General features: G+C 44.2%; 1 protein-coding gene across 1 annotated transcript in view; it reads left to right on the top strand.

Moving 5' to 3' along the window:
* The window catches only part of LOC308306753 (uncharacterized protein), a gene marked incomplete at both ends in the record, with an annotated part of 34,825 nt that extends 22,575 nt beyond the window's left edge, over positions 1-12,250 (top strand). The window contains 6 exons of the mRNA XM_080751798.1: positions 6,958-7,089; positions 8,334-8,447; positions 10,581-10,715; positions 10,970-11,103; positions 11,231-11,279; positions 12,098-12,250. Of these exons, the coding sequence (XP_080607924.1) occupies positions 6,958-7,089; positions 8,334-8,447; positions 10,581-10,715; positions 10,970-11,103; positions 11,231-11,279; positions 12,098-12,250 (717 nt within the window). The remainder of the gene's footprint in view (positions 1-6,957; positions 7,090-8,333; positions 8,448-10,580; positions 10,716-10,969; positions 11,104-11,230; positions 11,280-12,097) is intronic.
* Between the last annotated feature and the right edge of the window lie 436 nt (positions 12,251-12,686).

The following is a 12,686-nucleotide window of genomic DNA, read 5'->3' as shown; positions in this document are numbered from 1 at the left end:
CACCCCACCCACATTTGGGTGGGCCCCCCCACCCAGAAGCGTCCCTGCTCCAAAGTGACAGAATGCCTCATTTCACCCTGTTCACTTTGTTTGTGCTGCTCAATGCGTCGTAATGAAAGTGTATTTTTGACAGACCGGAAGCAATATTCCTGTCTTTACATTGACATAACAGCTGAGTGGACTTGTGGTTAGAGCAGTTGTATTCAACCAGTGGTCCGTGGACCACCAGTGTCCTTGAGGGGGTTCCAGGTGGTCCCCAGCTAAATGATAGAGAGTTGGAAACCAAATTAACCCCTATGGCATATAAAGGAGGAAGGCATAACCTTTTTTGACAATGTCTTAATATCAAGTATTTCTTTAGACTATTTTCTTGTCATTATTAATCTTCTATATAAATTATAATATGATATACTCTGACTGTTAGCCTTTTTAGTTGCTTGTGGTCAGTCAACAAGCGTTTAATACACAGTTGTAAGCATATACTAGTAAGACTCCCTAAGGGCGAGAAGTGAGGTCGCGCTGGTACAACAAGAGATTGACACAATATGTCCAATATGGGCATTCCCAGATAATGGCTTAATATTGATGACATCAGGGATCTTCATATATGGGCATAATAGGGATGGGGACGGCCAGGTGATGATAGTCAGCTACACATTATAGAGACACACGGGCGCCTACAAATATGGATGCCCTATTGTGATAGCGACCCCACTTCGGGTAAGGATGAACGGTGAACTGCAGCTGCCAATGCAATCCCAATGAGAGGAATTGTGAAATATCATAATTTCAGTGGTTGACTACTGAGGCAATAGCGATTTTTTTTTTTGTGTTCTAATAAAGTGTCCCATGCGTTTAATTTTGCCTTTTTAAAGTGGCATATCTGTCATCTTGATACACTAACTACAATATACTTTAATTTACTTCATCTGTGAGTCAAAAGTGCTAGCATTGGAAATCTTAAGTTTAGGTGGTCGCATGGTACATACGTCATGGACGCATCCCTTGAGGTTTTCAATACCCAGATACGCTTGTCTCATGTATAATTAATTAGGCTGTTTATTTTTAGGAAATGATCGCATCTCACTTCTTCCAAATGGAGTCTTGCAGGTTATTTTTGGATTAATACTAACCTGGAGAATTCACTCTGTAGTTGAAAAAGTCAGGATCTTCAAAGTCGGCGTTCATAAACGCACAGCAGTAAAGACAGTGATGTCACTGAAAAGCGACAGGTTCTGTATCTGCCGTCTCCCCTTTTCTCTGTTAACATTATGGGTAACTCATTCAAGTGGCAAATTAAACGTGAAACACATCATGTATTTAGCAAACAAGAAGATATGTTGTCAGGGTCAGGTCATACATTTGAAAACATTTTTATTTAAATCAATATAGTCTTCAGTTTGTGTAGGAATATTTTAATACCAGTAAGACTCCCTAATCTACGGTCGCTTATCTCCACAAATAGGGCAAAAATTTGTTTTTCCAAAATCTTCCTGATCCATGTTGATGACATGAGTGTAGACATGCTGTGTAGTGATTTTCGTGATTTTAGGGCAAAATCTGTAGGAGCAGTGTCCAAAAATGTGTTTTTAAAAATCGGCCTGAAGGTGGCGCTATATGGGACAGATTCATGTTGATGGGATGAGTGTAGACATACTGTGTAGCGATTTGCGTGATTTTAGGGCAAAAACTGTAGGAGCAGTGTCCAAAAATGTGTTTTAAAAATCGGCCTGAAGGTGGCGCTAGAAGAGGGCCATGTGAGAAATGAGGGGTGGGGTACGAATAGGTACCGGCCCCGGCTCTCCCGGACGCTCCTAGCCCGAGTTACGGCATTTTATGTGAGCTGCAGTGGAGGGGGTCCTCCACTGGGGGCGCCACCACTTTTGCATCCGTTCTGGAGCACGAGGAGTGGGTGGTCCCCAGGAATTCCCCGTGAGCAGCCCTGTTGGGGTGGTCATTTGGTCATTTTTGCACATTTGGTCATTTTTTACACCTGGGGGTCCCCCAGGGACCTGGGGGTCCCTGAAGCTCCGGGGGTCCTTGGAGGTTGTAGTTTGGCAGGTAAGGAGTGTGTGTGCAAAATTTGGCATGGATGGGGGCAACGGTTGTGGAGATATGAGCAGGGCAAAAGTGTGACGTGTGACGGACGGAGAGACAGACAGACAGACAGCCGGTGGAGGTTTCTGTAGACAGTAAATGCGACCTACGGTCGCAATTAGGCTAACCACAGTTGAATAGCAATGACTTTCTATGGGCTGGCTTGCAGTTCACTGTTCTCCCTTACCCGAAGTGGGGCTGCTGTTTCAATTGTGGGCGTGAATTTGTAGGCGCCCGTGTGTCTCTATGGAGATCCATGTGTTGTACCAGTAAGACTCCCTAATCGGGAGATAAGCGACCGTAGGTCACTTATAGAAATGAGGGGTGGGGTCTCCGCGCCGCCAAGGCGGACGAATAGGTACCGGCCCCGGCTGTCCCGGTCGCTCCTAGCCGGAGTTATGGCATTTTATGTGAGCTGCAGTGTAGGGGGTCCTCCACTGGGGGCACCACCACTTTTGCATCCGTTCTGGAGCACCAGGAGTCGGTGGTCCCCGGGAATTCCCCGTGAGCAGGCCCGTTGGGGTGGTCATTTGGTCAGTTTAGCACATTTGGTCATTTTTTACATCTGGGGGTCCCCCAGGGACCTGGGGGTCCCTGGAGCTCCGGGGGTCCTTGGAGGTTGTAGTTTGGCAGGTAAGGAGTGTGTGTGCAAAATTTGGCATGGATGGGGGCAACGGTTGTGGAGATATGAGCAGGGCAAAAGTGTGACGTGTGACGGACGGAGAGACAGACAGACAGACAGACAGCCGGTGGAGGTTTCTGTAGTAAATGCGACCTACGGTCGCAATTAGGCTAACCACAGTTGAATTGCAATGACTTTCTATGGGCTGGCTTGCAGTTCACTGTTCTCCCTTACCCGAAGTGGGGCTGCTGTTTCAATTGTGGGCGTGAATTTGTAGGCGCCCGTGTGTCTCTATGGAGATCCATGTGTTGTACCAGTAAGACTCCCTAATCGGGAGATAAGCGACCGTAGGTCACTTATCTCCACAAATAGGGCAAAAATTTGTTTTGCCAAAATCTTCCTGATCCATGTTGATGACATGAGTGTAGACATACTGTGTAGTGATTTTCGTGATTTTAGGGCAAAATCTGTAGGAGCAGTGTCCAAAAATGTGTTTTTAAAAATCGGCCTGGAGGTGGCGCTATATGGGAGAGATTCATGTTGATGGGATGAGTGTAGATATACTGTGTACCGATTTGCGTGATTTTAGGGCAAAAATTGTAGGAGCAGTGTCCAAAAATGTGTTTTGCAAGAATCGGCCTCATGGTGGCGCTAGAAGAGGGCCATGTGAGAAATGAGGGGTGGGGTCTCCGCGCCGCCAAGGCGGACGAATAGGTACCGGCCCCGGCTGTCCCGGTCGCTCCTAGCCGGAGTTATGGCATTTTATGTGAGCTGCAGTGTAGGGGGTCCTCCACTGGGGGCGCCACCACTTTTGCATCCGTTCTGGAGCACCAGGAGTCGGTGGTCCCCGGGAATTCCCCGTGAGCAGGCCCGTTGGGGTGGTCATTTGGTCAGTTTAGCACATTTGGTCATTTTTTACATCTGGGGGTCCCCCAGGGACCTGGGGGTCCCTGGAGCTCCGGGGGTCCTTGGAGGTTGTAGTTTGGCAGGTAAGGAGTGTGTGTGCAAAATTTGGCATGGATCGGGGCAACGGTTGCGGAGATATGAGCAGGGCAAGAGTGTGACGTGTGACGTGTGACTGACGGACTGACTGACTGACTCACTCACAGACAGCCTGTGGAGGTTTTGGTAGTAAATGCGACCTACGGTCGCAACCAACCTTCTGTCTTGGCCATATATGGAGCGTGACATGACGCACGGAAGCTGCAGGTTTTAAATGTGACATATGGTCGCAATAATAACACTAACTCTAACTCTAACTCTAACAATAATATTGTTGTTAATGTTAATGACGTTCATATCCATAAAGCTCCAATGTGTTTGACAACACCCAGTGAAACCAAAACCATATGTGAGTGACACAGTCAGCTGTGTGTGTGTGTGTGTGTGTGTGTGTGTGTGTGTGTGTGTGTGTGTGTGTGTGTGTGTGTGTGTGTGTGTGTGTGTGTGTGTGTGTGTGTGTGTGTGTGTGTGTGTGTGTGTGTGTGTGTGTGTGTGTGTGTGTGTGTGCGTGCGTGCGTGATCGTGCGTGCGTGCTGCAAACGCGTGCGTGAGAGAGATCCAGTTGTCCTCAAATAGAGATGTCTCAGTGACAGCAGACAGATAGTGCTGAGAGAGGAGAGGTGCTGGATGGTTGGCAACAGAACACAGTAACTATAGTTAGGGAAACATTAATTTGTTTCTGCTTTACGAGTGCATGAGGTAGTTTACGTTTTAGGAAAGGACTCGTATTAGTGGAGGTCATGTTCGCTGTTTGTCCAGGTATTATATGAGGAAGGCCTTGATTTATATAAGCTGAAACAGGTAGGATGAAGTCATGCATTGACCTACACAGATGTTTATTGTTATTTATTTAATTATTATTTATTACATGTTCCATATCATCACTGTCGGGCAGAAACCTTGTATCTCCAAGTTTCAAATGTGTATGTTTTTTGGTAAATTAAAGTTCTAGTTCATCATACAAAACTTGTGAAAATAGCAGATCTACAAGCACACAACGCCTCGCACCGCTTGTAGATCTGCTATTTTCACTAGTTTAAATCATTTTTAAAATGATAAATACAAAACGAGTGGTTTTGGACATACAAGGTTTCCACCCGACAACGACGATATGGCGTCATTTTAGTTTTGTGCACCGAAAGTTGCCTAAACCTAAATGATTTGCAATATTTTTGTTTAGTTTTTGCATTGTTCACTAGCTATAGCTTTCCTTTTAGTTTTAGTGGTGGAAGAATAGGTTTATGTTTTTGCCTAAGTGAAAGTAGCAATACCACAATATAAAACTATTCTATTACAAGTAAAAGGCCTGTATTAAACATTTAATTTCAGTATAAGCTCAAGTATAAAACATGACTTAAATGGTTAATACATGTTTTGTACTAATAATCTAAATCTACGAAGCAGTTTTCCCTATAATTGTAGAGGAGTAAAAAGTACATTTGACCGTGAGATCTAACAGAATAAAAGCAGTGGGGAAAAAAGGAAAAGTACAAAATTGTGCTTAAGTTGAGTACAATTACAATTACAATTTAGGCATTTAGCAGGCACTCTTAATCCATGGTGATTTACAGTTAGCAAGGACAGCACAAGGTAATGCATGAAATGCATAGAAATAGTCATCTAAAAATATCCGTAGACCAAGAACCTGTCATCAGTCTTACAATAGAATAAGTAATGAACTAGAAGCAGTGCTCTTCCGAGCACAGGTCTCCACCAGGTCAGGTAGGTCCTGGTGGTGCTAATAACTCAACCTGCTGGTGGTGCTATAACAGGCCAATGTGAAAAGAGTGTAATTTGTTCCTTGACCTAGTGGGAATGTGCGTGCAGAATGTTTCTGCAAGCTGCGTCCATGATTTAAGTCATATTGTTCAAAATGGACCAATCCTGCAAACTTTGGAAGCCAATGTTAGCCAATTAGGATGGAATATCAAATATCGGACAGATCCGTCTTGATCACATGACTATAGAGATACTGTGTACTGATTTGCAAGATTTTTAAAGGCATATATAAAAAATGCAGGGCAAAAGATTTTCCTTGGCCTCTAGAGAGTGCACATACAAAGTTGTACACTGATCAGTGGAGTTACAGTATAGGTAAAAACATGAAACTGCCTGTTATAGCGCCACCATGAGGCTGATTTGAAATGTTTTAAGTGGCATTTATTCGTCGGCCTATTGGGAATGTGCATGCACAATTTCACCAAGATCGCACACTGTGTTCATGATTTCAGGCATTTTATTCAAAACCGACCAATCCTGCAAACTTTGGAAGCCAGTTTTAGCCAATCAGGATGGAATATGGAAAATCGGACAGATCACATGACTGTAGAGATACTGTCTACTGATTTGCGTGATATTTGGACAAAATCTGTAGGAGTACTGGCTAAAAGTTAGTTTTGCTAAAATCGGCCTCCTGGTGGCGCTAGAACAGGCCCATATAAAAAATCTGGGGCAGAGGTTCTGAATTGGTATCCAGGGAGTGTGTGTGCACAGTTTGGCTTGTAACAGACGGACGGACGGACGGACGGGCGGACAGGGGCGAAAACATACTCTTCCCCATGCCTTCGGCTGGCGGAGACAATAATCTGTACATTGAGGGTATACACACTATAGGATGACAGGACAACAATGACGTGGTATTAGTCTACATAACTTAGCCATCTAAATTACATTTTAGCCTCTGTATAAGACTAGGCTTGGGCAAGTGCTGAGTAAATGTACTTGGTCACTTTTCGCCACTGGTTTTGGAGTGGGGTATAAAGAAGCGTATATAGATGGGAGGCAGATCATGTAAGGAGAGAGGGACAGAGGAGCAGGAGGAGGAAGAGGAGGAGGAGGAGAGGAGGAGGACACAGAAAGGAGGAGACGAAGGAGGCGCGCTGAGACGACAGGCCGTCAATCAGTCTGGATACACCGTCCTCAACCTGGCACGGAGAGGGTTAAAGGTGGGCACTGTTGCTGTTGGTGTTGTTAGTTAGTCTATTATTGCTATATAGAGTCTGGAACTGCACCGAAATCCGAGTAACGGAAGCTGGCATTTCCGTTCATGAAAATATATTTTGAAATATCATTGATTTTTACTCCTTCCATTTCTGCAAGGCAGCAAGCTATAGGCCTATATCGTCACTGTCGGGCAGAAACCTTGTTTCTACAAAAGTAGTGAAAATAGCGGATCTACAAGCACAGATTTGTGCATGCGTGTGTGTGTGCGTGTGTGTGTGCGTGCTTCTGTTCAGGAGACCCCACATGAACTATACTCGGTGAGCGAGGTGCAGAAGTTGAACCTGTCCGTCAACCTGTTGAGGAACCTTCCTTCACATCTGTCTCTGCTGTCCAACCTGGTGGTCCTCAACCTCTGGGGGAACCAGGTGACTGTTTTATAACTAACCTGAAAACAGGTTACTGGTTCTAAACTAACTTGCTTTGCTTCAACCTCTGCTGTTCTGTGTTGTGCTATTGTTGTATTATTGTAATAACTAGAGGTTTGCGCTCACATCTAGAGATTGCGGCGCTTTGCGGCACTCACTAACCTGCCTTTGTTGCTTAGTCTTTACTTCTTTTCATAGACCTGGTTGCTTGTTTCTCTCTCACAAAACGTTCACACACACAGCGAGGGAGAAGGCTGGTAACCATGTCATCCAGTAGAATATGGATGCTCCATATCTGGAAACTCCCGGGTTCCGTATTTTTGCTCGCGCACACACAATGTCCAATGTAAAACGTGAAATTGTGTCTGTGACGTTATGTGTCCATGACCTTAATGTGTTCATGTTCACCATAGGTGTGTAGATTAGACCATCCACTGCTGTTGATTTGAAAGTCTATGTGGTGTTGATGGTGTTGTTTTTCCTGCGAACTCTCGATCTCTCCACGCATGCGCTGTGTAAACTATTGCGAAATAAGCATGTGCATGAAAACACGCTATTAGTTTATTAGTTTTCCCATAGCATGCAGGATATATTTCTGCGTATTGTGGAGACTTGTACACTAGAGCTGGGATCAGGCTGATTTTATTTTCAGCCTAAAAGCCTGAACGTTACCGACAGCTTACCAGGGCGGTGCCCGCCGGGTCTCGAGGGTTTTCGGTCGGGTAACCCAGCTCTGTTGTACACGACTGGTGTGGTAGTTTAGGCCCACTTCACCTCTGGGACAACCAGATCTTATTTTATTGTTGTTTGGGACACGATCAACACAATCCTGAGTTATGTTTTTTTGTTCAATCTGTGTTTTGAGATATGTTAGTATTTCAGCATGACTAGTGATGCATTTAGCATCATATGATGCATCATGCTGCATCATATGCAAAATACTAAAATATCTCAAACACAGATTGAACACAATAAATAACTCAGGATTGTGTTGATCGTGTCCCAAACAACAATAAAATAAGATCTGGTTGTCCCAGAGGTGAAGTGGGCCTTTAAGGGGGGACGGAAAACTGAAGTGGTCTTCCTTAATTAGTGTGGCTGGATGTGTTACAGTGCTGTTATATGATTCTATATTTGACCCCTGAATTAGTTAATCCTTAATAAGGCCGCTTCTCTCTCTCTCTCTCTCTCTCTCTCTCTCTCTCTCTCTCTCTCTCTCTCTCTCTCTCTCTCTCTCTCTCCAGCTAAGCAGTCTCCCTGTAGAAATAGGTCAGCTGACCAGACTGAGGGTTCTGTTTGTTTACAGAAACCGGCTGACTGACATACCAGAGGAGCTGGGAGCCTGCACACAGCTAGAGGTTAGACTTACATGCTACTACACTTTGATATGACAGGGGTTGACACTAAGGTCTCAGAGGCAATTGCCTGTCGGGCAAGTAAAGGGCATGTTCTACTTGCTCCAAAGGTCATGCCCCCGAAAAAGAAAATCATCCATTATAAAATGATAGGTAACATCTGTGATTGTTGAACAAATTAATGTTGAATCTAATCCAGGGGTCTTCAACAGGTGGTCCGGGACTCTTAGGGGGTCCTCAGAGTTACTACAGGGGGGCCACCAAATCAGTGATAGGATCATTCTTTTAAATTAACAACTTGAGGGTTCAAGTTGTTAATTTAAAAGAATGATCCTTATCGCATCCCTATTCTGTGGAGAAATGTAGCCTGCGAGGCGTTGAGAGCTTGTAGATCTGCTCTTGTAAAGAGCAGACCAAGTACAGAGTGAAAGGTCAAGTTAACTAAAAACACGAATCCAACATAGATTGATGACAGTGCTGGGGGCGCGACGTTAGTGTAGTGGATAGTGCATGTGCCCTTCATGCAGAAGGTTGAGTGGTTCAAACCCTGCCTACAGGCCGATGTCAGCAAGAGGGAGAAGACGACAGCCACCTCATGGCAAGATCTCCTAAGTAACAGGAGATCTTATGAAATAAAATGTCGCCAACCAATCATCAAGGACGATGATACACAAAAGAAGAAGAAGACGACATTGCTATCAAACAGGTCTATGAATCTATCTATGAAATCGATGAAAATCTGCATCACGCATTTATACAATATGTAGAGGGGTCCCTGCTTCATCTCTCTCTCTCAGCTAAGGGGTCCTTGGCCTGAAAACGTTGAAGACCACTGATCTAATCGACAACTGCAGATTGGCGACAGTCACTCTGAAAAACCAGACTGAGTTCAACCGCTGCGACAAAAAGGTAGCATTGTTCTTCATGACTGATGGAATGCACTTGACCCGTCGGGCAACCTTAAAGAGCAAACTCCACTTGCCCAAACATTTGATTTACTTGCCACGGGCAGTTGGACGAAATCAACACTGGTGTAGACACACCACCAGAGCTAGATGCTCGGTACGACAGTCTCTCAGTTGCAGCTTGGCCTGACAGTCTCAGAGATTCAGTGTGAAGCTGTGGCATCTCCTGCCAGGGGCGTCACAAGGGGGGGTAAAGTGGGACTGAGTTACTAGGGCCCAAGGTGGAGGGGGCTTAATTATTTTATACTTATTATATCTACTTTGTAGATCTGCTATTTTTGAAATGTTGTGAAAATGTGTGCAAATCTTTGAATATACTGTATGTATTTTTAAACAAACATTTGTATCTCAAATTTTGCTTCAGGGAGGTCCATGGAACTAAATATTTTGAGATGGGGGTCCGTGGCCAAATACATATCCTTTTGGGGGTCCTTCACATGAAAAAGTTTGAGCACCACTGACATAGAAACATAGGTAAAAAAAAAAAAAAGAAAAAAACTAGAAGGATTTGAAATATTCAAAGGCACATTTTCAAGATTTTTCAAAAATAGCAGATCTACAAGCTCGCAGCACGCTGTGAGCTTGTAGATCTGCTATTTTTCAATAGTTAAAGCACAAAAGAATGTGTAATAATACGTTCCCAGTCTAAATGGGTTAAACCCCCTCCCCCTATGAAGAACATTCATGGGGGGCCCCGCAGTGAATCCTTGTATACCAGGGCCCAGAACTCACCTGTCTCCTGCAATCGTTCATTTCCTCCTCTATTGTAGAGGTGGCAGCCCTGATCACTGTTCAAGGGAGCACCACCAGATGGCGACGCTGCACTGTGTATCGTCAGTCCACACAGAGGGTTGTATTAGCTGCTGTACTTTAAAATCAATTAAAACATGAAAGAATAAAACCAACTGCTGCTACTGAACACTCAATGCACAGTCCTCCAAACAGTAAACCCAAGAAGAATGCTGTGGTCTACGGCATACAAAAACAAAACATTTATTCTCAGTGGGGTAATTATACATTAGTTTAAATATACTTGTTTCATATATCCTCTCTTCTCTTCTCTTCTCTTCTCTTCTCTTCTCTTCTCTTCTCTTCTCTTCTCTTCTCTTCTCTTCTCTGTATTGAGTTTAGGTAACACAACCAACTTGTTTCTCTCCCCTCCTCTCTCTAGGTATTGAGTTTAGGTAACAACCAACTGGTTTCTCTCCCCTCCTCTCTCTCGTCTTTGAGTCGTCTGAGAAAACTGGACCTGAGCCACAACCGTCTGGAACAACTTCCTGTCTGCATCTACAATATGAAGACTCTGGTACGCACGCACGCACGCACGCACGCACACAATATTAAAAATTTTGAGCACCACCGATAAAGAAATACACGTTTTTCAGAAAACCATTAAGATTTCGAAGACATTTTAGTTGTTTTTCAGGTCTCAATGGGTTAACATTCTCCTCAAAAACTTCCTTACAATCTCTCTCTCTCTCTCTCTCTCTCTCTCTCTCTCTCTCTCTCTCTCTCTCTCTCTCTCTCTCTCTCTCTCTCTCCCTCTCTCTCTCCCCTCAGGTCTTCCTCCATCTTGGTTACAACGCCTTGGAGAACATGTCAGAGAACATCCACGCGCTGTGTGAGCTGAAGATATTCATTCTGGAGGGGAACCAGCTCCGCTCTCTGCCCAGGGCTATCGGCCATCTCAACAGGTCGAACCACGACCTCACTATTACTAGTATTAATTATGTTTCAACGTTATTTCATGGATTCAATTTGAATTAAATCATCATGATTTTTTTTCTTCATGTAATTTAATTTATTTCCTCTGCTGTGTAGGCTGGAGTTGTTAAACATAGACTTTAACGACATTAAAGATCTTCCTCAGGTAAGATTGTCTTAAGTCTAAAGCTGGCTGCATTTTTCAAGAACAAGAAAAGTCCAATTGTTTTAGGGCTTCAGCAGGGCTAACTCAAACTGGTTCAGTTTCTGTGGTTCATAATAGACCTGCGTAATAGTCCATATCAATGTCCATTATTTATTCTGCATTTGAGCCACGGAACCACCATTTGATGACATTTAGCTTCTCAGACCCAAAACGTAGAATATTGTGTTGTCTGTCAACAATTCAATGCTGACTGTATTGATATGGTAGGACTAGGAGTGATAAGAGGCAAACGTTAATCAAAACATGTGTAGACTCTCAAGAGTTAAAGATCTATGAGGGTCCATGTGATTACCAACTCTCCATCATTTAGCTGGGGACCACCTGGAACCCCCTCAAGGACCACTGTTGGTCCCCGGAACAATGGTTGAGAAGTGAACCCACTGGTCTAGCCCTATATATGAAGTGTTTCTCGCCGAGCCCAAAATATTCTTCAATGAAAAGATTATTGATTTAATTTGTTTTGGTCATTCTACTGTTAGACTGACGTTCTTGGTCTACCTAAGTTTTTAGATGACTATTTCTATGCATTTGACGTATTACCTTGTGCTGTGCTTATTGTAAAGCACTATGGATTAAGAGCGTCTGCTAAATACCTAAATGCCTAAATGATACAATTTGTGTGTGTGTGTGTGTGTGTGTGTGTGTGTGTGTGTGTGTGTGTGTGTGTGTGTGTGTGTGTGTGTGTGTGTGTGTGTGTGTGTGTGTGTGTGTGTGTGTGTGCGTGCGTGTGTGTGCGTGCATGTTTTTTTGTGTATCAGGAGTTGCTCCAGCTGTATTGTCTGGAGAGGGTGGCGTGCCATCCTCTGGATAAAGGACTTCACGTGGTTCACAACCCGCTCATCAAACCCGTCAGAGACGCTCTTCAAAAAGGCCTCAAGGGGCTCTGCAACTACCTGAAGAACTCTGAATAGACCCCTCAATGTTCTCTTCCAGAAGGCCTCAAGGGGCTCTGCAACTACCTGAAGAACTCTGAATAGACCCCTCAATGTTCTCTTCCAGAAGGCCTCAAGGAGCTCTGCAACTACCTGAAGAACTCTGAATAGACCCCTCAATGTTCTCTTCCAGAAGGCCTCAAGGGGCTCTGCAACTACCTGAAGAACTCTGAATCGACCCCTCAATGTTCTCTTCCAGAAGGCCTCAAGGGGCTCTGCAACTACCTGAAGAACTCATACGCTCTCTACAAGAACCAGGGGTCATCGCCATGCTGGTGGATATTTTTGTTAAAATGTCATTTTTGCCACGGACATACAAAATGAGTGGACAATATTATTACCATAAACCCTTAAAGAGCCCTGAATGAATGTAACATAACAGCCCTTAACTCTTATGGGTCCATTTGGTTCCATT

This window comes from Nannobrachium achirus, assembly GCF_963921795.1.
Source record: "Nannobrachium achirus genome assembly, chromosome: 21".
NCBI classification, from domain to species: Eukaryota; Metazoa; Chordata; class Actinopteri; order Myctophiformes; family Myctophidae; genus Nannobrachium; species Nannobrachium achirus.
This window is presented reverse-complemented; position numbering and strand designations above follow the sequence as displayed.